The sequence below is a fragment of the Oncorhynchus mykiss genome, chromosome 22, assembly GCF_057628025.1.
Source record: "Oncorhynchus mykiss isolate SJ-2025 chromosome 22, ASM5762802v1, whole genome shotgun sequence".
NCBI classification, from domain to species: Eukaryota; Metazoa; Chordata; class Actinopteri; order Salmoniformes; family Salmonidae; genus Oncorhynchus; species Oncorhynchus mykiss.
The window spans coordinates 53,614,057-53,638,326 of record NC_143043.1 but is presented as its reverse complement, the minus strand read 5'-3'; the positions used below and the strand labels follow the sequence as shown (position 1 = coordinate 53,638,326).

The following is a 24,270-nucleotide window of genomic DNA, read 5'->3' as shown; positions in this document are numbered from 1 at the left end:
ATTTCCCACAGTGGGGGAAAAAAACCACATGGTGTACTTAAGACATTTATAACGGACGGGATACTTTAGTCAGGTAGAGCTCATGCTGTGGACTGTGATCTCTCTGAATCTCATGGGGTATTTATTCAAGTGTGTGTTGGTCACTATGGATTATTGTTGATAATCTCCACTAAAACACTTCAAACACTCTGGTTTCAGGGTAAATGTTACTTCATTATTGCAATGAGGGGCTCTACTCAATCCGTAGAGCGGAAAGTTCACCGTTACAGCGGGATTGAAATTTAAAGTCAATGTTCCTAAATTAGTAGAGACTGCCTTCACAGTAAACCAACATACTATCACAGATTAACGTTAGCAGAGACTGCATTCACAGTAAACCAACTCACTATCACAGATTAACGTTAGCAGAGACTGCATTCACAGTAAACCAACTCACTATCACAGATTAACGTTAGCAGAGACTGCATTCACAGTAAACCAACTCACTATCACAGATTAATGTTAGCAGAGACTGCATTCACAGTAAACCAACTCACTATCACAGATTAACGTTAGCAGAGACTGCATTCACAGTAAACCAACTCACTATCACAGATTAATGTTAGCAGAGACTGCATTCACAGTAAACCAACTCACTATCACAGATTAACGTTAGCAGAGACTGCATTCACAGTAAACCAACTCACTATCACAGATTAACGTTAGCAGAGACTGCATTCACAGTAAACCAACTCACTATCACAGATTAACGTTAGCAGAGACTGCATTCACAGTAAACCAACTCACTATCACAGATTAACGTTAGCAGAGACTGCATTCAAAGTAAACCAACTCACTATCACAGATTAACGTTAGCAGAGACTGCATTCAAAGTAAACCAACTCACTATCACAGATTAACGTTAGCAGAGACTGCATTCACAGTAAACCAACTCACTATCACAGATTAACGTTAGCAGAGACTGCATTCACAGTAAACCAACTCACTATCACAGATTAACGTTAGCAGAGACTGCATTCACAGTAAACCAACTCACTATCACAGATTAACGTTAGCAGAGACTGCATTCACAGTAAACCAACTCACTATCACAGATTAACGTTAGCAGAGACTGCATTCACAGTAAACCAACTCACTATCACAGATTAACGTTAGCAGAGACTGCATTCACAGTAAACCAACTCACTATCACAGATTAACGTTAGCAGGGACTGCATTCACAGTAAACCAACTCACTATCACAGATTAACGTTAGCAGAGACTGCATTCACAGTAAACCAACTCACTATCACAGATTAACGTTAGCAGAGACTGCATTCACAGTAAACCAACTCACGATCACAGATTAACGTTAGCAGAGACTGCATTCACAGTAAACCAACTCACTATCACAGATTAACGTTAGCAGAGACTGCATTCACAGGAAACCAACTCACTATCACAGATTAACGTTAGCAGGGACTGCATTCACAGTAAACCAACTCACTATCACAGATTAACGTTAGCAGAGACTGCATTCACAGTAAACCAACTCACTATCACAGATTAACGTTAGCAGAGACTGCATTCACAGTAAACCAACTCACTATCACAGATTAACGTTAGCAGAGACTGCATTCACAGTAAACCAACTCACTATCACAGATTAACGTTAGCAGAGACTGCATTCACAGTAAACCAACTCACGATCACAGATTAACGTTAGCAGAGACTGCATTCAAAGTAAACCAACTCACTATCACAGATTAACGTTAGCAGAGACTGCATTCACAGTAAACCAACTCACTATCACAGATTAACGTTAGCAGAGACTGCATTCACAGTAAACCAACTCACTATCACAGATTAACGTTAGCAGAGACTGCATTCACAGTAAATCAACTCACTATCACAGATTAACGTTAGCAGAGACTGCATTCACAGTAAACCAACTCACTATCACAGATTAACGTTAGCAGAGACTGCATTCACAGTAAACCAACTCACTATCACAGATTAACGTTAAATAGACATTAAATAGAAATAGGCACTATTTTCTTCGTAATGCATTCGTGTTCAGTACACAATTTTCTTATTGTGGTTTATATTAGCTAGGTTAGCTAGGTGGCTAACGTTAGCTAGGCTAGGTGTTAAGGTTCGGCGTTAGGGGTAGGGTTTAAGGTTTAAGGTTAGGGCTATTAGTATTTTATGAGGATCCCCATTAGCTACTGCGAAAAAAAGCAGCTATTCTTCCTGGCGTCCACACAAATCATAAAGCAATACATAATACTGAACGTTAACACAGAAGTACAGCACAGGAACGACAAACGTTTAAAACAAGACTACAGGCTTTCATACATTTATGCCTTAGCATTCAATGCATCATGTACTCAGCATAACGGCAATGCTACAGCCATTCATTTTCCCCATATATTGCGAACCTTTTCTCTACTGTTACAATTGCCTTGTCTAAGCAGGCCCTGATGTTCTAGTATCACAGCGTCCTTGAATCCTGATGTCCTAATCTCACAGCACCAGTCGTTCTGTAAACACCAGAGAAAATCTCACAACATCAGAAAGTATCTGTGTCTTTGGTTCATAATCATGTGACTCATAGACGCTACTGAATAGAATACAAAATGGAAATGCAATAATCATGTGGCGTTTCAGCTAAGTCGCTACCTCTATCTCAGTTCTGCTGGTTGCTAACAGAGTCTCATGTCGTATGGGGTTTCAGCTAACCTTCACCCCTGCTATGTTCCCCTAACGTGAACGCAACCACCTTAAATTGTATGGAGTTGCTCCACACTCAGCTAAATGACCCTGATGTGAATAAAGCTACCTTGTTTCACACAATTACCCTGATGTAAGTAAAGCTACCTTGTTTCGCATAATTACCCTGATGTGAATAAAGCTACCTTGTTTCGCTAAATTACCCTGAAATTAATAAATCTACCTTGTTTCGCTAAATGACCCTGGTATGAATAAAAGCTACCTTGTTTTGCTAAATTAACATGTTGTGAATAAAGCTACCTTGTTTCACACAATTACCCTGATGTAAGTAAAGCTACCTTGTTTCGCATAATTACCCTGATGTGAATAAAGCTACCTTGTTTCGCTAAATTACCCTGAAATTAATAAATCTACCTTGTTTCGCTAAATGGCCCTGATGTGAATAAAGCTACCTTGTTTTGCTAAATTAACATTCACCATAATTTGCAAATAAATTCATTAAAAATCCTACAATGTTATTTTCTGGATTTTTTTTCTCATTTTGTCTGTCATAATTGAAGTGTACCTATGATGAAAATTACAGGCCTCTCTCATCTTTTTAAGTGGGAGAACTTGCACAATTGGTGGCTGACTAAATACTTTTTTGCCCCACTGTAGATTCAACTACAGAGACCAGGGAGGTTTTCGAATATGCCTCGCAACTAATAGGTCTGTGAGAGCCGGGATTCTTACTGGTTGGTAGCTGATCAAATACTTATGTCATGCAACAAAATGCAAATTAATTACTTAAAAATCATACAATGTGATTTTCTGGATTTTTGTTTTAGATTCTGTCTCTCACAGTTGAAGTGTACCTATCATAACAATTACAGACCTCTTACATGCTTTGTAAGTAGGAAAACATGCAACATGCACTAAACATATAACTGCACGTAATAGGTACATGTAGGTAGTGGCAAAGTAGTTATGCATAGATAATAACCGTCTGCGTAGCCAGGCGCTAGAATATAACTTGGTTCTATTTTAGACACTTGATGCACTGTAAGTCTCTCCTCTACCATCTACTTCATTGGTTTTTAATGACCATATACCCATGTGGACAGATGAACGAGGTCCACACTCCAGTCCAGTTGGTGGCGATAATGCACATTTTAAAGTTGGTTGCCAACCACCATATAAAATCCACAGAAGAAGAAGAAGACCAAGAAGAAGGAACGAGGAGAGAAAACAAACAAAAAATGAACTGATAGAAAGAGGAGGAAGGGAAGCGCTACTAAGGTACACAATAGTACAAAGGGTAAATTGGTCATCAAAAGGAAAGGAGGAAGTGTGCCTTGGTCCTCCTTTCTTTTTGAAAAAATGAATTAGGTTCAGTAGCAGGGTGTATGTAAATTCACTTGGAAACCAAGCCAGGGAGAAAAAGCCATATTACAATCTGTGTGTTGTGGTAATTGCATTGTTTTCTCTATAACCTATTAGTTCGTATGCCTTGGCACCGTGATATACAGACCTAAAGGCAGAGACAATAAGACACAGTGATATACAGACCTATAGGCAGAGACAATAAGACACAGTGATATACAGACCTAAAGGCCGGGACAGTAAGAAGACACAGTGATATAGAGGCCTATAGGCAGAGACAATAAGACACAGTGATATAGAGGCCTAAAGGCAGAGACAATAAGACACAGTGATATAGAGGCCTAAAGGCAGAGACAATAAGACACAGTGATATAGAGGCCTAAAGGCAGAGACAATAAGACACAGTGATATAGAGGCCTAAAGGCAGAGACAATAAGACACAGTGATATAGAGGCCTAAAGGCAGAGACAATAAGAAGACACAGTGATATACAGACCTAAAGGCCGAGACAATAAGACACAGTGGCAGAATAAATTCAACCACAAAACCGGAGAGGAACCTCTGTCCAGTGAAGTCCACAAAACATATTGCATGTAACTAATAGTTATATGGCCTACAGCAGGTCACGCAAGTTAATGTTTCAGACATTTTCGGACCACTAAACAACTACTGATTTAGAACCACAGAGAGTTACCGCAAGTCACAAAGAAAACAGGAGCAGCCTCCACTATTCCAGCACCATTTACACTTCAACATTTCAACATCATCAAATCACCTCTACTTAGTCTAATACAATAACAACTAAAAGACACCAAAAACAATTTAGTCCAGTCAACTAAATATGGTGTGTGTGTGTGTGTGTGTGTGTGTGTGTGTGTGTGTGTGTGTGTGTGTGTGTGTGTGTGTGTGTGTGTGTGTGTGTGTGTGTGTGTGTGTGTGTCAGTAGAAAAAACATGTTGTCTCTAACACCAATGGCATCCCCCTCTCGTTCATGTTGTCTCTAACACCAATGGCATCCCCCTCTCGTTCATGTTGTCTAAACGGTCGATGACTCTGTCATACAGTACAGGTTTTGATATGTGTTGCCCCTGGCTACCTGGATAAAATACTTTCTCGCTGGCCTAACTTCCATTCATGGGCAACAATGAGCCAGCTAGTTAACATTAGCATACTACATCTAGCTACATATTGAACGTCTGTCCTTTCAGGTCAGGGGCACAACAATGTATGAATTTATGGTTGGATCGTCATTACCGTTGTACTCATTGGCCAGTACGGATCATTAAATAAAGCCACAGAGGGAAAAACATATTTTATTTTAGCTAGCTAGCTAGCCACCGGAGGACAACAACACAATGAGATACAAGTTTCTTCTGTCAGTAATGATGTTTGGCTTTTAATGCGATGTGATTGGTGTGAAGTCAAATCCAAACTGGCTTTTAATGCGATGTGATTGGTGTGAAGTCAAATCCAAACTGGCTTTTAACGCGATGTGATTGGTGTGAAGTCAAATCCAAACTGGCTTTTAACGCGATGTGATTGGTGTGAAGCCAAATCCAAACTGGCTTTTAATGCGATGTGATTGGTGTGAAGCCAAATCCAAACTGGCTTTTAATGCGATGTGATTGGTGTGAAGCCAAATCCAAACTGGCTTTTAATGCGATGTGATTGGTGTGAAGCCAAATCCAAACTGGCTTCCCTTGACACTTTGGTTTGGTGTTCCAGGAACATTCACAGTTGATTGGCTGTAATTTTTTATTATTATTATTATTTATTGTTTATTTTGGGTGGCCAAAATACTCGCTGGCTTCCCTTGCATTCAATGCTACTGGGGTCAACAATGCAATTCTCTATTTGACCAGACAGCATCAGATAGATGGTCTACAGTCGTGGCCAAAAGTTTTGAGAATGACACAAATATTAATTTTCACAAAGTCTGCTGCTTCAGTTTGTATGATGGCAATTTGCATATACTCCAGAATGTTATGAAGAGTGATCAGATTAATTGCAATTAATTGCAATGTCCACTGCATTTCAGCCCTCATTAACACAGTTGTGAGTGTTGACGAGGACAAGGCTGGAGATCACTCTGTCATGCGGATTGAGTTCGAATAACAGACTGGACGCTTCAAAAGGAGGGTGGTGCTTGGAATTATTGTTCTTCCTCTGTCACCCATGGTTACCTGCAAGGAAACACGTACCGTCATCATTTATTTGCACATAAAGGGCTTCACAGGCAAGGATATTGCTCCCAGTAAGATTGCACCTAAATCAACCATTTATTGGATCATCAAGAACTTCAAGGAGAGCGGTTCAATTGTTGTGAAGAAGGCTTCAGGGCGCCCAAGAAAGTCCAGCAAGCGCCAGGACCGTCTCCTAAAGTTAATTCAGCTGCGGGATCGGGGCACCACCAGTACAGAGCTTGCTCAGGAAAGGCAGCAGGCAGGTGTGAGTGCATCTGCACGCACAGTGAGGCAAAGACTTTTGGAGGATGGCCTGGTGTCATGAAGGGCAGCAAAGAAGCCTCTTCTCTCCAGGAAAAACATCAGGGACAGACTGATATTCTGCAAAAGGTACAGGGATTGGACTGCTGAGGACTGGGGTAAAGTCATTTTCTCCGATGAATCCCCTTTCCGATTGTTTGGGGCATCCGGAAAAAAGCTTGTCCAGAGAAGACAAGGTGATTGCCACCATCAGTCCTGTGTCATGCCAACAGTAAAGCACCCTGAGACCATTCATGTGTGGGGTTGCATCTCAGCCAAGGGAGTGGGCTCACTCACAATTTTGCCTAAGAACACAGCCATGAATAAAGAATGGTACCAACACACCCTCTGAGAGCTACTTCTCCCAACCATCCAGGAACAGTTTGGTGACGAACAATGCCTTTTCCAGCATGATGGAGCACCTTGCCAGTATGATGTAGCAGTGCATTAGACCAGTATGATGTAGTAGAGCATTAGACCATTATGATGTAGTAGAGCATTAGACCAGTATGATGTAGTAGATCACTAGACCAGTATGATGTAGTAGATCACTAGACCAGTATGATGTAGTAGAGCATTAGACCAGTATGATGTAGTAGATCACTAGACCAGTATGATGTAATGGCAGCAGGCAGGTGTGTGGGGAACAGAGATGAGGTCGTCATTCAAAAATCATGTTAAACACCAGTTCATGCAAATTATTATGTGACTTGTTAAGGACATTTTTAATCCTGAACATATATACTTTAAGGTGCGTTATCGCCACCAACTGGACTGGAGTGTGGACCTCGTTCATCTGTCCACATGGGTATGTGGTCATTAAAAACCAATGAAGTAGATGGTAGAGGAGGGACTTACAGTGCATCAAGTGTCTTGATTATCTGTTCAGCAGTCTGATGGCTTGGGGGTAGAAGCTGTTCAGCAGTCTGATGGCTTGGGGATAGAAGCTGTTCAGCAGTCTGATGGCTTGGGGGTAGAATCTGTTCAGCAGTCTGATGGATTGGGGATAGAATCTGTTCAGCAGTCTGATGGCTTGGGGATAGAATCTGTTCAGCAGTCTGATGGCTTGGGGGTAGAAGGTGTTCAGCAATCTGATGGCTTGGGGGTAGAAGGTGTTCAGCAATCTGATTGCTTGGGGGTAGAAGGTGTTCAGCAGTCTGATGGCTTGGGGGTAGAAGCTGTTCAGCAGTATGATGGCTTGGGGATAGAAGCTGTTCAGCAGTCTGATGGCTTGGGGGTAGAAGCTGTTCAGCAGTCTGATGGCTTGGGGGTAGAAGCTGTTCAGCAGTCTGATGGCTTGGGGGTAGAAGCTGTTCAGCAGTCTGATGGCTTGGGGGTAGAAGCTGTTCAGCAGTCTGATGGCTTGGGGGTAGGAGCTGTTCAGCAGTCTGATGTCTTGGGGGTAGAAGGTGTTCAGCAGTCTGATGGCTTGGGGTAGAAGGTGTTCGGCAGTCTGGCTTGGGGGTAGAAGGTGTTCAGCAGTCTGATGGCTTGGGGGTAGAAGGTGTTCAGCAGTCTGATGTCTTGGGGGTAGAAGCTGTTCAGCAGTTTGATGGCTTGGGGGTAGAAGCTGTTCAGCAGTCTGATGGCTTGGGGGGTAGAAGCTGTTCAGCAGTCTGATGGCTTGGGGGTAGAAGCTGTTCAGCAGTCTGATGGCTTGGGGGTAGAATCTGTTCAGCACTCTGGTGGCTTGGGGGTAGAATCTGTTCAGCAGTCTGATGGCTTGGGGGTAGAAGCTGTTCAGCAGAATGATGGCTTGGGGGTAGAAGCTGTTCAGCAGTCTGATGGCTTGGGGGTAGAAGCTGTTCAGCAGTCTGATGGCTTGGGGGTAGAAGCTGTTCAGCAGTCTGATGGCTTGGGGGTAGAAGCTGTTCAGCAGTCTGATGGCTTGGGGGTAGAATCTGTTCAGCAGTCTGATGGCTTGGGGGTAGAAGCTGTTCAGCAGTCTGATGGCTTGGGGGTAGAAGCTGTTCAGCAGTCTGATGGCTTGGGGGTAGAATCTGTTCAGCAGTCTGATGGCTTTGGGGTAGAAGCTGTTCAGCAGTCTGATGGCTTGGGGATAGAATCTGTTCAGCAGTCTGATGGCTTGGGGGTAGAAGGTGTTCAGCAATCTGATGGCTTGGGGGTAGAAGGTGTTCAGCAATCTGATTGCTTGGGGGTAGAAGGTGTTCAGCAGTCTGATGGCTTGGGGGTAGAAGCTGTTCAGCAGTATGATGGCTTGGGGATAGAAGCTGTTCAGCAGTCTGATGGCTTGGGGGTAGAAGCTGTTCAGCAGTCTGATGGCTTGGGGGTAGAAGCTGTTCAGCAGTCTGATGGCTTGGGGGTAGAAGCTGTTCAGCAGTCTGATGGCTTGGGGGTAGAAGCTGTTCAGCAGTCTGATGGCTTGGGGGTAGGAGCTGTTCAGCAGTCTGATGTCTTGGGGGTAGAAGGTGTTCAGCAGTCTGATGGCTTGGGGTAGAAGGTGTTCGGCAGTCTGGCTTGGGGGTAGAAGGTGTTCAGCAGTCTGATGGCTTGGGGGTAGAAGGTGTTCAGCAGTCTGATGTCTTGGGGGTAGAAGCTGTTCAGCAGTTTGATGGCTTGGGGGTAGAAGCTGTTCAGCAGTCTGATGGCTTGGGGGGTAGAAGCTGTTCAGCAGTCTGATGGCTTGGGGGTAGAAGCTGTTCAGCAGTCTGATGGCTTGGGGGTAGAATCTGTTCAGCACTCTGGTGGCTTGGGGGTAGAATCTGTTCAGCAGTCTGATGGCTTGGGGGTAGAAGCTGTTCAGCAGAATGATGGCTTGGGGGTAGAAGCTGTTCAGCAGTCTGATGGCTTGGGGGTAGAAGCTGTTCAGCAGTCTGATGGCTTGGGGGTAGAAGCTGTTCAGCAGTCTGATGGCTTGGGGGTAGAAGCTGTTCAGCAGTCTGATGGCTTGGGGGTAGAATCTGTTCAGCAGTCTGATGGCTTGGGGGTAGAAGCTGTTCAGCAGTCTGATGGCTTGGGGGTAGAAGCTGTTCAGCAGTCTGATGGCTTTTGGGTAGAATCTGTTCAGCAGTCTGATGGCTTTGGGGTAGAAGCTGTTCAGCAGTCTGATGTCTTGGGGGTAGAAGCTGTTCAGCAGTCTGATGGCTTGGGGGTAGAAGCTGTTCAGCAGTCTGATGGTTTGGGGGTTAGAAGCTGTTCAGCAGTCTGATGGCTTGGGGGTAGAAGCTGTTCAGCAGTCTGATGGCTTTGGGGTAGAAGCTGTTCAGCAGTCTGATGGCTTGCGGGTAGAAGCTGTTCAGCAGTCTGATGGCTTGGGGGTAGAATCTGTTCAGCAGTCTGATGGCTTGGGGGTAGAAGCTGTTCAGCAGTCTGATGGCTTGGGGGTAGAAGCTGTTCAGCAGTCTGATGGCTTGGGGGTAGAAGCTGTTCAGCAGTCTGATGGCTTGGGGGTAGAAGCTGTTCAGCAGTCTGATGGCTTGGGGGTAGAAGCTGTTCAGCAGTCTGATGGCTTGGGGGTAGAAGCTGTTCAGCAGTCTGATGGCTTGGGGTAGAAGCTGTTCAGCAGTCTGATGTCTTGGGGGTAGAAGCTGTTCAGCAGTCTGATGGCTTGGGGGTAGAATCTGTTCAGCAGTCTGATGGCTTGGGGGTAGAAGGTGTTCAGCAATCTGATGGCTTGGGGGTAGAAGGTGTTCAGCAATCTGATGGCTTGTGGGTAGAAGGTGTTCAGCAGTCTGATGGCTTGGGGGTAGAAGCTGTTCAGCAGTATGATGGCTTGGGGGTAGAAGCTGTTCAGCAGTCTGATGGCTTGGGGTAGAAGCTGTTCAGCAGTCTGATGTCTTGGGGGTAGAAGCTGTTCAGCAGTCTGATGGCTTGGGGGGTAGAAGCTGTTCAGCAGTCTGATGGCTTGGGGGTAGAAGCTGTTCAGCAGTCTGATGGCTTGGGGGTAGAATCTGTTCAGCAGTCTGGTGGCTTGGGGGTAGAATCTGTTCAGCAGTCTGATGGCTTGGGGGTAGAAGCTGTTCAGCAGAATGATGGCTTGGGGGTAGAAGCTGTTCAGCAGTCTGATGGCTTGGGGGTAGAAGCTGTTCAGCAGTCTGATGGCTTTGGGGTAGAAGCTGTTCAGCAGTCTGATGGCTTGCAGGTAGAAGCTGTTCAGCAGTCTGATGGCTTGGGGGTAGAATCTGTTCAGCAGTCTGATGGCTTGGGGGTAGAAGCTGTTCAGCAGTCTGATGGCTTGGGGGTAGAAGCTGTTCAGCAGTCTGATGGCTTGGGGGTAGAAGCTGTTCAGCAGTCTGATGTCTTGGGGGTAGAAGCTGTTCAGCAGTCTGATGGCTTGGGGGTAGAAGCTGTTCAGCAGTCTGATGGCTTGGGGGTAGAAGCTGTTCAGCAGTCTTATGGCTTGGGGATAGAAGCTGTTCAGCAGTCTGATGTCTTGGGGGTAGAAGCTGTTCAGCAGTCTGATGGCTTGGGGGTAGAATCTGTTCAGCAGTCTGATGGCTTGGTGGTAGAAGCTGTTCAGCAGTCTGATGGCTTGGGGGTAGAAGCTGTTCAGCAGTCTGATGGCTTGGGGGTAGAAGCTGTTCAGCAGTCTGATGGCTTGGGGGTAGAAGCTGTTCAGCAGTCTGATGGCTTGGGGGTAGAAGCTGTTCAGCAGTCTGATGGCTTGGGGGTAGAAGCTGTTCAGCAGTCTGATGGCTTGGGGTAGAAGCTGTTCAGCAGTCTGATGTCTTGGGGGTAGAAGCTGTTCAGCAGTCTGATGGCTTGGGGGTAGAAGCTGTTCAGCAGTCTGATGGCTTGGGGGTAGAAGTTGTTCAGCAGTCTGATGGCTTGGGGATAGAATCAGTCTGATGGCTTGGGGGTAGAAGGTGTTCAGCAATCTGATGGCTTGGGGATAGAAGATGTCCAGCAGTCTGATGGCTTGGGGGTAGAAGGTGTTCAGCAGTCTGATGCCTTGGGTATAGAAGCTGTTCAGCAGTCTGATGGCTTGGGGATAGAAGCTGTTCAGCAGTCTGATGGCTTGGGGGTAGAAGCTGTTCAGCAGACTGATGGCTTGGAGGTAGAAGATGTTCAGCAGTCTGATGGCTTGGGGGTAGAAGCTGTTCAGCAGTCTGATGGCTTGGGGGTAGAAGGTGTTCAGCAGTCTGATGGCTTGGGGGTAGAATCTGTTCAGCAGTCTGATGGCTTGGGGAATGAAGCTGTTCAGCAGTCTGGTGGCTTGGGGGTAGAAGCTGTTCAGCAGTCTGATGGCTTGGGGTAGAAGCTGTTCAGCAGTATTATGGCTTGGGGGTAGAAGCTGTCCAGCAGTCTGATGGCTTGGGGGTAGAAGCTGTTCAGCAGTCTGATGGCTCTGGGGTAGAAGCTGTTCAGCAGTCTGATGGCTTGGGGGTAGAAGCTGTTCAGCAGTCTGATGGCTTGGGGTAGAAGCTGTTCAGCAGTCTGATGGCTTGGGTTAGAAGCTGTTCAGCAGTCTGATGTCTTGGGGGTAGAAGCTGTTCAGCAGTCTGATGGCTTGGGGGTAGAATCTGTTCAGCAGTCTGATGGCTTGGGGGTAGAAGCTGTTCAGCAGTCTGATGGCTTGGGGGTAGAAGCTGTTCAGCAGTCTGATGGCTTGGGGGTAGAAGCTGTTCAGCAGTCTGATGTCTTGTGGGTAGAAGCTGTTCAGCAGTCTGATGGCTTGGGGTAGAAGCTGTTCAGCAGTCTGATGGCTTGCGGGTAGAAGCTGTTCAGCAGTCTGATGGCTTGGGGGTAGAATCTGTTCAGCAGTCTGATGGCTTGGGGGTAGAAGCTGTTCAGCAGTCTGATGGCTTGGGGGTAGAAGCTGTTCAGCAGTCTGATGGCTTGGGGGTAGAAGGTGTTCAGCAGTCTGATGGCTTGGGGGTAGAAGCTGTTCAGCAGTCTGATGGCTTGGGGATAGAAGCTGTTCAGCAGTCTGATGGCTTGCGGGTAGAAGCTGTTCAGCAGTCTGATGGCTTGAGGGTAGAATCTGTTCAGCAGTCTGATGGCTTGGGGGTAGAAGCTGTTCAGCAGTCTGATGGCTTGGGGGTAGAAGCTGTTCAGCAGTCTGATGGCTTGGGGGTAGAATCTGTTCAGCAGTCTGATGGCTTGGGGGTAGAAGCTGTTCAGCAGTCTGATGTCTTGGGGGTAGAAGCTGTTCAGCAGTCTGATGGCTTGGGGGTAGAAGCTGTTCAGCAGTCTGATGGTTTGGGGGTAGAAGCTGTTCAGCAGTCTGATGGCTTGGGGGTATAATCTGTTCAGCAGTCTGATGGCTTGGGGGTAGAAGCTGTTCAGCAGTCTGATGGCTTGGGGGTAGAAGCTGTTCAGCAGTCTGATGGCTTGGGGGTAGAAGCTGTTCAGCAGTCTGATGTCTTGTGGGTAGAAGCTGTTCAGCAGTCTGATGGCTTGGGGTAGAAGCTGTTCAGCAGTCTGATGGCTTGCGGGTAGAAGCTGTTCAGCAGTCTGATGGCTTGGGGGTAGAATCTGTTCAGCAGTCTGATGGCTTGGGGGTAGAAGCTGTTCAGCAGTCTGATGGCTTGGGGGTAGAAGCTGTTCAGCAGTCTGATGGCTTGAGGGTAGAAGCTGTTCAGCAGTCTGATGGCTTGGGGGTAGAAGCTGTTCAGCAGTCTGATGGCTTGGGGGTAGAAGTTGTTCAGCAGTCTGATGGCTTGAGGGTAGAAGCTGTTCAGCAGTCTGATGGCTTGGGGATAGAAGCTGTTCAGCAGTCTGATGGCTTGCGAGTAGAAGCTGTTCAGCAGTCTGATGGCTTGGGGGTAGAATCTGTTCAGCAGTCTGATGGCTTGGGGGTAGAAGCTGTTCAGCAGTCTGATGGCTTGGGGGTAGAAGCTGTTCAGCAGTCTGATGGCTTGGGGGTAGAATCTGTTCAGCAGTCTGATGGCTTGGGGGTAGAAGCTGTTCAGCAGTCTGATGGCTTGGGGGTAGAAGCTGTTCAGCAGTCTGATGGCTTGGGGATAGAAGGTGTTCAGCAGTCTGATGGCTTGGGGTAGAAGTTGTTCAGCAGTCTGATGGCTTGGGGGTAGAAGTTGTTCAGCAGTCTGATGGCTTGGGGGTAGAATCTGTTCAGCAGTCTGATGGCTTGGGGATAGAAGTTGTTCAGCAGTCTGATGGCTTGGGGGTAGAATCTGTTCAGCAGTCTGATGGCTTGGGGGTAGAAGCTGTTCAGCAGTCTGATGGCTTGGGGGTAGAATCTGTTCAGCAGTCTGATGGCTTGGGGGTAGAAGCTGTTCAGCAGTCTGATGGCTTGGGGTAGAAGCTGTTCAGCAGTCTGATGGCTTGGGTTAGAAGCTGTTCAGCAGTCTGATGTCTTGGGGGTAGAAGCTGTTCAGCAGTCTGATGGCTTGGGGGTAGAATCTGTTCAGCAGTCTGATGGCTTGGGGGTAGAAGCTGTTCAGCAGTCTGATGGCTTGGGGGTAGAAGCTGTTCAGCAGTCTGATGGCTTGGGGGTAGAAGCTGTTCAGCAGTCTGATGTCTTGTGGGTAGAAGCTGTTCAGCAGTCTGATGGCTTGGGGTAGAAGCTGTTCAGCAGTCTGATGGCTTGCGGGTAGAAGCTGTTCAGCAGTCTGATGGCTTGGGGGTAGAATCTGTTCAGCAGTCTGATGGCTTGGGGGTAGAAGCTGTTCAGCAGTCTGATGGCTTGGGGGTAGAAGCTGTTCAGCAGTCTGATGGCTTGGGGGTAGAAGGTGTTCAGCAGTCTGATGGCTTGGGGGTAGAAGCTGTTCAGCAGTCTGATGGCTTGGGGATAGAAGCTGTTCAGCAGTCTGATGGCTTGCGGGTAGAAGCTGTTCAGCAGTCTGATGGCTTGAGGGTAGAATCTGTTCAGCAGTCTGATGGCTTGGGGGTAGAAGCTGTTCAGCAGTCTGATGGCTTGGGGGTAGAAGCTGTTCAGCAGTCTGATGGCTTGGGGGTAGAATCTGTTCAGCAGTCTGATGGCTTGGGGGTAGAATCTGTTCAGCAGTCTGATGGCTTGGGGGTAGAAGCTGTTCAGCAGTCTGATGTCTTGGGGGTAGAAGCTGTTCAGCAGTCTGATGGCTTGGGGGTAGAAGCTGTTCAGCAGTCTGATGGTTTGGGGGTAGAAGCTGTTCAGCAGTCTGATGGCTTGGGGGTATAATCTGTTCAGCAGTCTGATGGCTTGGGGGTAGAAGCTGTTCAGCAGTCTGATGGCTTGGGGGTAGAAGCTGTTCAGCAGTCTGATGGCTTGGGGGTAGAAGCTGTTCAGCAGTCTGATGTCTTGTGGGTAGAAGCTGTTCAGCAGTCTGATGGCTTGGGGTAGAAGCTGTTCAGCAGTCTGATGGCTTGCGGGTAGAAGCTGTTCAGCAGTCTGATGGCTTGGGGGTAGAATCTGTTCAGCAGTCTGATGGCTTGGGGGTAGAAGCTGTTCAGCAGTCTGATGGCTTGGGGGTAGAAGCTGTTCAGCAGTCTGATGGCTTGAGGGTAGAAGCTGTTCAGCAGTCTGATGGCTTGGGGGTAGAAGCTGTTCAGCAGTCTGATGGCTTGGGGGTAGAAGGTGTTCAGCAGTCTGATGGCTTGGGGGTAGAAGCTGTTCAGCAGTCTGATGGCTTGGGGATAGAAGCTGTTCAGCAGTCTGATGGCTTGCGGGTAGAAGCTGTTCAGCAGTCTGATGGCTTGGGGGTAGAATCTGTTCAGCAGTCTGATGGCTTGGGGGTAGAAGCTGTTCAGCAGTCTGATGGCTTGGGGGTAGAAGCTGTTCAGCAGTCTGATGGCTTGGGGGTAGAATCTGTTCAGCAGTCTGATGGCTTGGGGGTAGAAGCTGTTCAGCAGTCTGATGGCTTGGGGGTAGAAGCTGTTCAGCAGTCTGATGGCTTGGGGATAGAAGGTGTTCAGCAGTCTGATGGCTTGGGGTAGAAGTTGTTCAGCAGTCTGATGGCTTGGGGGTAGAAGTTGTTCAGCAGTCTGATGGCTTGGGGGTAGAATCTGTTCAGCAGTCTGATGGCTTGGGGATAGAAGTTGTTCAGCAGTCTGATGGCTTGGGGGTAGAATCTGTTCAGCAGTCTGATGGCTTGGGTGTAGAATCTGTTCAGCAGTCTGATGGCTTGGGGGTAGAATCTGTTCAGCAGTCTGATGGCTTGGGGATAGAAGTTGTTCAGCAGTCTGATGGCTTGGGGGTAGAATCTGTTCAGCAGTCTGATGGCTTGGGGATAGAAGTTGTTCAGCAGTCTGATGGCTTGGGTGTAGAATCTGTTCAGCAGTCTGATGGCTTGGGGATAGAAGTTGTTCAGCAGTCTGATGGCTTGGGGGTAGAAGCTGTTCAGCAGTCTGATGGCTTGGGGATAGAAGTTGTTCAGCAGTCTGATGGCTTGGGGGTAGAATCTGTTCAGCAGTCTGATGGCTTGGGGGTAGAAGTTGTTCAGCAGTCTGATGGCTTGGGGGTAGAATCTGTTCAGCAGTCTGATGGCTTGGGGGTAGAAGCTGTTCAGCAGTCTGATGGCTTGGGGGTAGAAGCTTTTCAGCAGTCTGATGGCTTGGGGATAGAAGTTGTTCAGCAGTCTGATGGCTTGGGGGTAGAATCTGTTCAGCAGTCTGATGGCTTGGGGGTAGAAGTTGTTCAGCAGTCTGATGGCTTGGGGGTAGAATCTGTTCAGCAGTCTGATGGCTTGGGGGTAGAAGCTGTTCAGCAGTCTGATGGCTTGGGGGTAGAAGTTGTTCAGCAGTCTGATGGCTTGGGGGTAGAATCTGTTCAGCAGTCTGATGGCTTGGGGGTAGAAGCTGTTCAGCAGTCTGATGGCTTGGGGATAGAAGTTGTTCAGCAGTCTGATGGCTTGGGGGTAGAATCTGTTCAGCAGTCTGATGTCTTGGGGGTAGAATCTGTTCAGCAGTCTGATGGCTTGGGGATAGAAGTTGTTCAGCAGTCTGATGGCTTGGGGGTAGAATCTGTTCAGCAGTCTGATGGCTTGGGGGTAGAATCTGTTCAGCAGTCTGATGTCTTGGGGATAGAAGCTGTTCAGCAGTCTGATGGCTTGGGGGTAGAATCTGTTCAGCAGTCTGATGGCTTGGGGGTAGAAGCTGTTCAGCAGTCTGATGGCTTGGGGGTAGAATCTGTTCAGCAGTCTGATGGCTTGGGGGTAGAATCTGTTCAGCAGTCTGATGGCTTGGGGGTAGAAGCTGTTCAGCAGTCTGATGGCTTGGGGGTAGAAGCTGTTCAGCAGTCTGATGGCTTGGGGGTAGAAGCTGTTCAGCAGTCTGATGGCTTGGGGGTAGAAGCTGTTCAGCAGTCTGATGGCTTGGGGGTAGAAGCTGTTCAGCAGTCTGATGGCTTGGGGGTAGAAGCTGTTCAGCAGTCTGATGGCTTGGGGGTAGAAGCTGTTCAGCAGTCTGATGGCTTGGGGTAGAAGCTGTTCAGCAGTCTGATGGCTTGGGGATAGAAGCTGTTCAGCAGTCTGATGGCTTGGGGATAGAAGCTGTATCTGTGGAAATGTATATTTTTTTGCAACTCTATGCGTTTTGTTGAACATGTAACACTGTTCAGCGAATACAGAGTGAATCGAGACGATGTCTTTGGTTAAATGTCGGTCTGTTTGACTTTGGCACCGTGCTACGTCTCCAGGACGTTGATATGCTGCTCATCAGCTGTGAACAAATCACTTTACATACACTGAGATGTTTTGTGATTAAGGAGTAGTGATTAGTGGGGGAGAAAAAAAAAAGCTCAGACATTTTCCTTCTCGGATATTAGACAGCTTCACTAGTTGATAATGATTATCATGATATCTGTAATCGGTGATAAGCACCCTGTGTTCTGTCAACTCAACCACCAAATAAAGTTTTTTGAACAGCAATAAATTGATAAGCTTTCATAGGCTTTTATGTATGTTTTGATGATGAAGCAAACCTAATGTGGAAAAGGGGGAACAAGTTTGTGTGTGTGTGTGTGTGTGTGTGTGTGTGCGCACGTGCGTGTGTGTACGTGTGTGTGCACGCGCGCGTGTGTACGTGTGTGTGCGCGCACGTGTACGTGCGTGCGTGTATGTGTGTGTGCTTAGCCTATTTGTGAGTTACTGTGTGAGTGAGTGTGGGAGAATTGTGTCTCAATCTCAGTTGGTGAAACTGATACCAAATATTTGTAGTTCGTAGTTTTGTAGTAGACTATAATAAATAGATATAATGCAACATGTATTGATAATAATTATATGACCTAAAGGTTTACAGATATGATAACATTTGTATTGGTTTTGAACAAAAAGGCCTATGAGGCCATTTTCACTTTCATTTTTCAAAGGCGTGTGAATGGTCATGAATAAAAAATACAAATCCTAAACCATACTGTGCCTTACAGCATCAAACTAAATTGAAACATTTGATGTAGAAAATATTTCAGGTTAATGTATATTCTCCGTGTATAGTGCATTTATAATAGGTCTATTGGTCATTACTTCTTCCTTTTGGGAATACATTTTTTTGGGGGGGGAAATCAGTTATATTTTATTTAATCGAGGAGAATTGATCAAATGTCCATGGACAGTATGAATGCAGAAATACATCATGATGGTTCAGAATCGAAACGATAGCGCCTTTTCTCTCACGGCTTGCGCTCGTTTCTATTCCAATTCAGTCTGCTTCCTAGAATAGTTGACCAATTCGAAAATAATCTTCCCTCCAAATTTGTAATTGTAGAGTCGCCTATATAATGCAATGTTGGCCTAATTCAAACAACGATACATTTACTCCGAGTTGTCAGCTACATTTCTAACCATTTGGTTATTTATAGTGTCAGGTGCTTTTTGTGATAAAACAAGTACAAAATAACTGCGCGGTTATGATACATGATACATGACATATTATTATTTGTTTAGGCTACAAATGTATAGACGTAAAGTTATTTTGAGCCACACCACCCTAAACGGGATCCGTGGGACGTCCCAAATCTGATGTCACACTACTGAAGTGACATTTTATTAAACGGTTTTAGTAAGGGTTAAAGTTAGTTAATGATTATTGTTCAAGTGCAGGTTAGGGTTAGGGTAATGGACGTCCCAAGGTCTCGGATAGCACTAACTATTCTACGAGCGCCCAAGAAGTACAGTGTGGCGAGCTCGAGCGCACTAGCAGTGTGAACGGGACCGTAATGAACTCATTATAAAGCTGTCTGACCCGGTGTGTTCGCTGAGATTAGCCAATCAGAGTCTGGGCTGGAGAGCTTCAACAGCAGAGCGGTGTGACAACATTTGTCAGTTGCAGGTGGAGACGTATTAGGACAGGACAGGACAGGAGGAGAGGGAGGAGAGACTGGAAACACCGCCGGAGAAATTTGGCTATAACAAAGAAGGATATTGTCAAGAAAGTGATAACGTAACGTTTTATAATAATTTATTGAAAAAAACTGAAACATTCTGGGTAACAGCAGTTTTAAAACTCTGGACAAGATGTTCTATCATTTTGTCTAGAACAACTATTTCCGACAAAACTTTACCCAGAACAATCATTCTAATTGCACAATTTGAGTTGGAGGAAAGTTTCAGGAAAGGTCTACAATGGCGAAATCTAAGAACTTTGGAATCGACGCGCTGTTGGCGCACCGGGACATCTCCCCGGGACTGCGTTTTGAGGACAGCCGCGTCTCTTACCACCCGTCGGAAACACCATCCCCGCAGAGGACCCACAACGGTATCCACATTCAGAACGGAATGATCCACAAACCGGGTCTACTGAACTTCTCCCAGCCGGGACTCACCCAGCTGTCTCAGGGGGCCATCCATGGAATGTATCCCACTCACATGTACCGCATCGCGGCCCTGGGGGGGCAGCACCCTGCCTTTACCTACCCCGGTTTTGCGCAGCATGCCCAGCAGTACCCAGAGCACCTACACCCAGCAGCTATGGCTGGGTTCCCGTTAGAACACTGGATTAGAGCCGGAATGACGCTTCCAAAACTAGGGGACTACGGTAGTAAGTAGCCTGGAGTGGTCCCATTTATATTTATTTGAATATAATTAAAATAAGTAACACTGTCACTGTTCATATTAGAAGTTTATTGTGTGATAACAAAAGTAGTGGTAAATAATGTATTAAGACTGAGTGTTGTCTAACGCTTAAGACAAATGTTGCTGCTAAATTGTTTTGGTATAGCTTTTCATTTGAATTAATTTGCCCCTTTTTAATTAATTATTTGTACTTTTTATAATTTCATTGAACAATGTGTGAATTTACTACATTGTGTTATAATGTTAAATAAAAATATTCCCTCCGTGTTTTAGATCTTGCTATTTGGAATTATTCAAAATGATGAACTTCGTTTTAAATAATTTACAAAACATAAGCAGTCGAAAATAAACTATAATTAAATAAATAACATTTTAATTGATAGGCCATAGCCACGCGAGATGTTTAACAATTAGGTAACACCTGGGGGAAATAGGTCCACTTCCGTCAATAAAATCCCGGGATCATTTATTGCATTTTCATTAATATAATGGCTCTGAGTTTTATAGCCCTGCTTAAAGCAATATCTCGCCGTCCTCACATCACCTGCAAACTAAAGTCCATCAAAACGTATCATCAGGACAGCTTTTAAAGTTGACACTATTTCTATCTTAGTCCCATCCTCCTCCCTTACAGAACAGCTAAATGAACTTCAAATGACCAAGATCATGTAAAAAAAAGAAGAAGAAGAGCAACAACAACAACAAAAAACACACAAGTACACATATAAATAAAGAAATGTAGCCTGGGTTTTAGACCAGTACTTGTAAAACGCCAACTGCTAATGTAAAAACAAATAAAATAATAAATACATTTGATTGATTGAATTGTATTGATATAAAGAAGAATTTGATAACATGTAATAGGAATTATGTCAACATAGTATTCAGAATAAAACATATTATTATTATCATGAATAATAACATGTGAAAATAACCTCTCTCTCTCATGGTCTCCACTCCAGCCTCTTCTCAGGATAGTCTGATGGGGAAGTGTCGTAGGCCCAGAACAGCCTTCACCAGTCAACAGCTACTACACCTGGAAAACCAGTTCAAACTCAACAAATACCTGTCCAGACCTAAACGCTTTGAGGTGGCCACCTCTCTCGTGCTCACAGAGACACAGGTGAGCATGATGATCTCTGAACTGATTTTCAATCCTTTGCGTCATTGTTTGCCATTTTATTACTTTGTGTCAGGGATCATACAAAAATAACTATTGCTTCAAGATTTAGATACATAGTTCAGATCCATCTTCAGTCACTTAGAGGTCCTACACATTCAGACTCAACTAAAAATGAGCTGCAAGTTGTTTGACTGACATGCTTATCCTCATGTGATTGTTATGTTCTTTTCTGACGCTGTGTTCCGGTTCCGTTCAGGTGAAGATCTGGTTCCAGAACAGACGTATGAAGTGGAAGCGGAGCCGCAAGGCCAAGGAGCAGGCAGCCCATGTCCAGGGGGAACACGACTGCCCACACAGGGGGAAGAACAGCACCAAGACTGGGTCTGGAGATACCCGGAACTCTGGTACCCTAGAGGATGAGGAGGATCTGGAAGCAGAAGAGGAAGATGAGGAGGATGTGTTAAGTGCTAGTACATTAGCAGCTGGAGTGGGTTTAGTGTCTCACCCCGCAAATTTCCTGAGGCACACCGTTACGGATCTCAGCTATAGTTCTCATGGTTTTTACTCAGAAGATGAACTAGAGGACCGTGGACCTGGGCTGGAGAGGAGGGTTGGGGTGGGTTTATGAGGAGAGTGGGATTGGAGAGGAGGGTTGGGGTGGAGCTGGAGGGGTGGGGTTATGAGGAGAGTGGGGCTGGAGAGGAGGGGTGGGGTTATGAGGAGAGTGGGGCTGGAGGGGTGGGGTTATGAGGAGAGTGGGGCTGGAGAGGAGGGTTGGGGTGGGACTGGAGAGGAGGGGTGGGGTTTTGAGGAGAGTGGGACTGGAGAGGAGGGTTGGGGTTATGAGGAGAGTGGGACTGGAGAGGAGGGTTGGGGTGGGGCTGGAGAGGAGGGTTGGGGTTATGAAGAGAGTGGGACTGGAGAGGAGGGTTGGGGTTATGAAGAGAGTGGGACTGGAGAGGAGGGTTGGGGTGGGGCTGGAGAGGAGGGTTGGGGTTATGAGGAGAGTGGGACTGGAGAGGAGGGTTGGGGTGGGGCTGGAGAGGAGGGGTGGGGTTATGAGGAGAGTGGGGCTGGAGAGGAGGGTTGGGGTTATGAGGAGAGTGGGGCTGAAGAGGAGGGTTGGGGTTATGAGGAGAGTGGGGCTGGAGAGGAGGGTTGGGGTGGGGCTGGAGGGGTGGGGTTATGAGGAGAGTGGGGCTGGAGAGGAGGGTTGGGGTTATGAGGAGAGTGGGACTGGAGAGGAGGGTTGGGGTTATGAAGAGAGTGGGGCTGAAGAGGAGGGTTGGGGTTATGAGGATAGTGGGACTGGAGAGGAGGGTTGGGGTTATGAGGAGAGTGGGACTGGAGAGGAGGGTTGGGGTTATGAGGAGAGTGGGTCTGGAGAGGAGGGTTGGGGTTATGAGGAGAGTGGGACTGGAGAGGAGGGTTGGGGTTATGAGGAGAGTGGGGCTGGAGAGGAGGGTTTGGGTGGGGCTATGAGGAGAGTGAGATGTTTACTGTGCCCTATTCCCTATATTGTGCCCATAGGACTCTGGTCAAAAGTAGTACACTATATAGGGTGCCATTTGGGATACTACAAAAATATGTCTCAACACTCACGAGCAGGTATCATCATCAACAGTCATGACTAGTGAAGAATGAGAATGTTATCCATAGTAGCCACTACTCGGCTCAGCAGTGGCCCGAAGACATTCACTAGTAAGTGGTTACAAGTAGTTATTCATTTTCTGTTCAATCGTAATTTGCGTTACATTCAACAAGAGGAGCACAAAAGGACTTGATACTAAAGGCTGTGTTTACACAGGGCAGTCCAATTCGGATCTTTTATTTTTTTTATTTTTTTTACACTAATTGTTCTTTTGACCAATCACATCGAATCTTTTCACATGAGCTGATCTGATTGGTCAAAAGACCAATTAGTGGGCGGGGGAAAAAAACAGACTTTGGCTGCCGTTGTGAAAGCAGCCCATTTAAGTCCACTAAGCTATTTTGTCGTACATCCGCCCAGTGTTGTCATACGTTTAGAGTCACATGCTATGTTGGTTCCTGAACAGCACTGCAAACTCTATTGTTTTTTTTTTATTTAACTCACAACAACAACAAAAACTGATTGTATCCAATTTATTATTTAATAGGCACCTACTATAGTCATTTCTTTGTATTTAACCTATGGAGATGGAAAACTTGTTTTTTTTTAATGAAGTTGAATATATGTTCTTTATGACAGAATATTACAATGAGGTGAAATCAAAAGTTAATTTTGACCAAGTTAAACCTCTCAAAAAGGCACTGAATTGGTGGAATGACCCGAGAGGTGTGATGTGATTGGAGCTAATTGGTGGAATGACCCAAGAGGTGTGATATGATTAGAGCTAATTGGTGGATCAGGACTTCATTACAGTGGTTAAGATGTGAAGCTGATTTTCCGGAGTTTCTCTGTGGCCACACACACACACACACACACACACACACACACACACACACACACACCTCTGCCCACCCCTCCCGAGCAGAGCTGTTTAATTTAGGCTATTTCGTTCTCCTGAAATAGTGTGTTAACAGACAAAGCCTTCACGTTTATTAAACAGGAACACAGTATATCAGTGTCACAACGTCAGGAGACTGCTTCCTAATCTCCTGTTATTCCTCTTGTGTACATTACAAACCCCATGGCCTTTATATTTAACACAATCAGTGGAGCTTGTTTTCCGTATCAATTAATAATGCAATTGTTAAAATATTACGACATACTGACTGCGTTTGTGTAGGTCTCTTTAAAAACTGTCAGTACCTCTATATCAACAGACCCATAATGCAACACTGTGATCAGAGGCACTCAACGCTGACCCATAATGCAGCACTGTGATCAGAGGCACTCAACGCTGACCCATAATGCAAAACTATATGAAGAAGGGTTTATTAGGGTCAACATGAGGGATGGTTTATTAGGGTCAACATGAGGGATGGTTTATTAGGGTCAACATGAGGGATGGTTTATTAGGGTCAACACGAGGGATGGTTTATTAGGGTCAACATGAGGGATGGTTTATTAGGGTCAACACGAGGGATGGTTTATTACAGTCAACATGAGGGATGGTTTATTACGTGTCAACACGAGGGATGGTTTATTAGGGTCAACACGAGGGATGGTTTATTAGGGTCAACATGAGGGATGGTTTATTAGTGTCAACACGAGGGATGGTTTATTAGGGTCAACATGAGGGATGGTTTATTAGGGTCAACACGAGGGATGGTTTATTAGGGTCAACATGAGGGATGGTTTATTAGGGTCAACATGAGGGATGGTTTATTAGGGTCAACATGAGGGATGGTTTATTAGGGTCAACATGAGGGATGGTTTATTAGGGTCAACATGAGGGATGGTTTATTAGGGTCAACACGAGGGATGGTTTATTAGGGTCAACATGAGGGATGGTTTATTAGGGTCAACACGAGGGATGGTTTATTAGGGTCAACACGAGGGATGGTTTATTACAGTCAACATGAGGGATGGTTTATTACAGTCAACATGAGGGATGGTTTATTAGGGTCAACATGAGGGATGGTTTATTACAGTCAACATGAGGGATGGTTTATTAGGGTCAACATGAGGGATGGTTTATTAGGGTCAACATGAGGGATGGTTTATTAGGGTCAACACGAGGGATGGTTTATT

General features: G+C 46.0%; 1 protein-coding gene and 1 long non-coding RNA gene across 3 annotated transcripts in view; one reads left to right on the top strand and one right to left on the bottom strand.

Moving 5' to 3' along the window:
- Positions 1 to 24,270, bottom strand: part of LOC149972915 (uncharacterized) — a 1,172,247-nt gene that overhangs the window by 1,031,721 nt on the left and 116,256 nt on the right. The gene's annotated exons all lie outside the window — the stretch shown is intronic.
- Positions 3,903 to 23,010, top strand: LOC110501962 (uncharacterized). 2 transcript variants are annotated; one of them, XM_021579841.3, is made up of 4 exons: positions 18,718 to 19,433; positions 20,431 to 20,591; positions 20,848 to 22,908; positions 22,950 to 23,010. In XM_021579841.3, exons 1-3 carry the CDS (start codon positions 19,019 to 19,021, stop codon positions 21,217 to 21,219), a joined length of 948 nt encoding a protein of 315 aa, XP_021435516.1. In that variant the 5' UTR covers positions 18,718 to 19,018; the 3' UTR covers positions 21,220 to 22,908; positions 22,950 to 23,010. The 2 variants fall into 2 exon arrangements, with proteins under 2 accessions (XP_090072463.1, XP_021435516.1); XM_090216337.1 differs by lacking the exons at positions 18,718 to 19,433; positions 22,950 to 23,010 and adding an exon at positions 3,903 to 3,990 and having other exon boundaries at positions 20,848 to 22,157.

Excerpts from the sequence above, each read along its gene's own strand:
- LOC110501962 (XM_021579841.3), top strand. The coding sequence starts at position 19,019 with ATGGCGAAATCTAAGAACTTTGGAATCGACGCGCTGTTGGCGCACCGG. Across the intron at positions 19,434-20,430 it reads AAAACTAGGGGACTACGGTA|CCTCTTCTCAGGATAGTCTG; the intron begins GTAAGTAGCCTG and ends TCTCCACTCCAG. Across the intron at positions 20,592-20,847 it reads TCGTGCTCACAGAGACACAG|GTGAAGATCTGGTTCCAGAA; the intron begins GTGAGCATGATG and ends GGTTCCGTTCAG.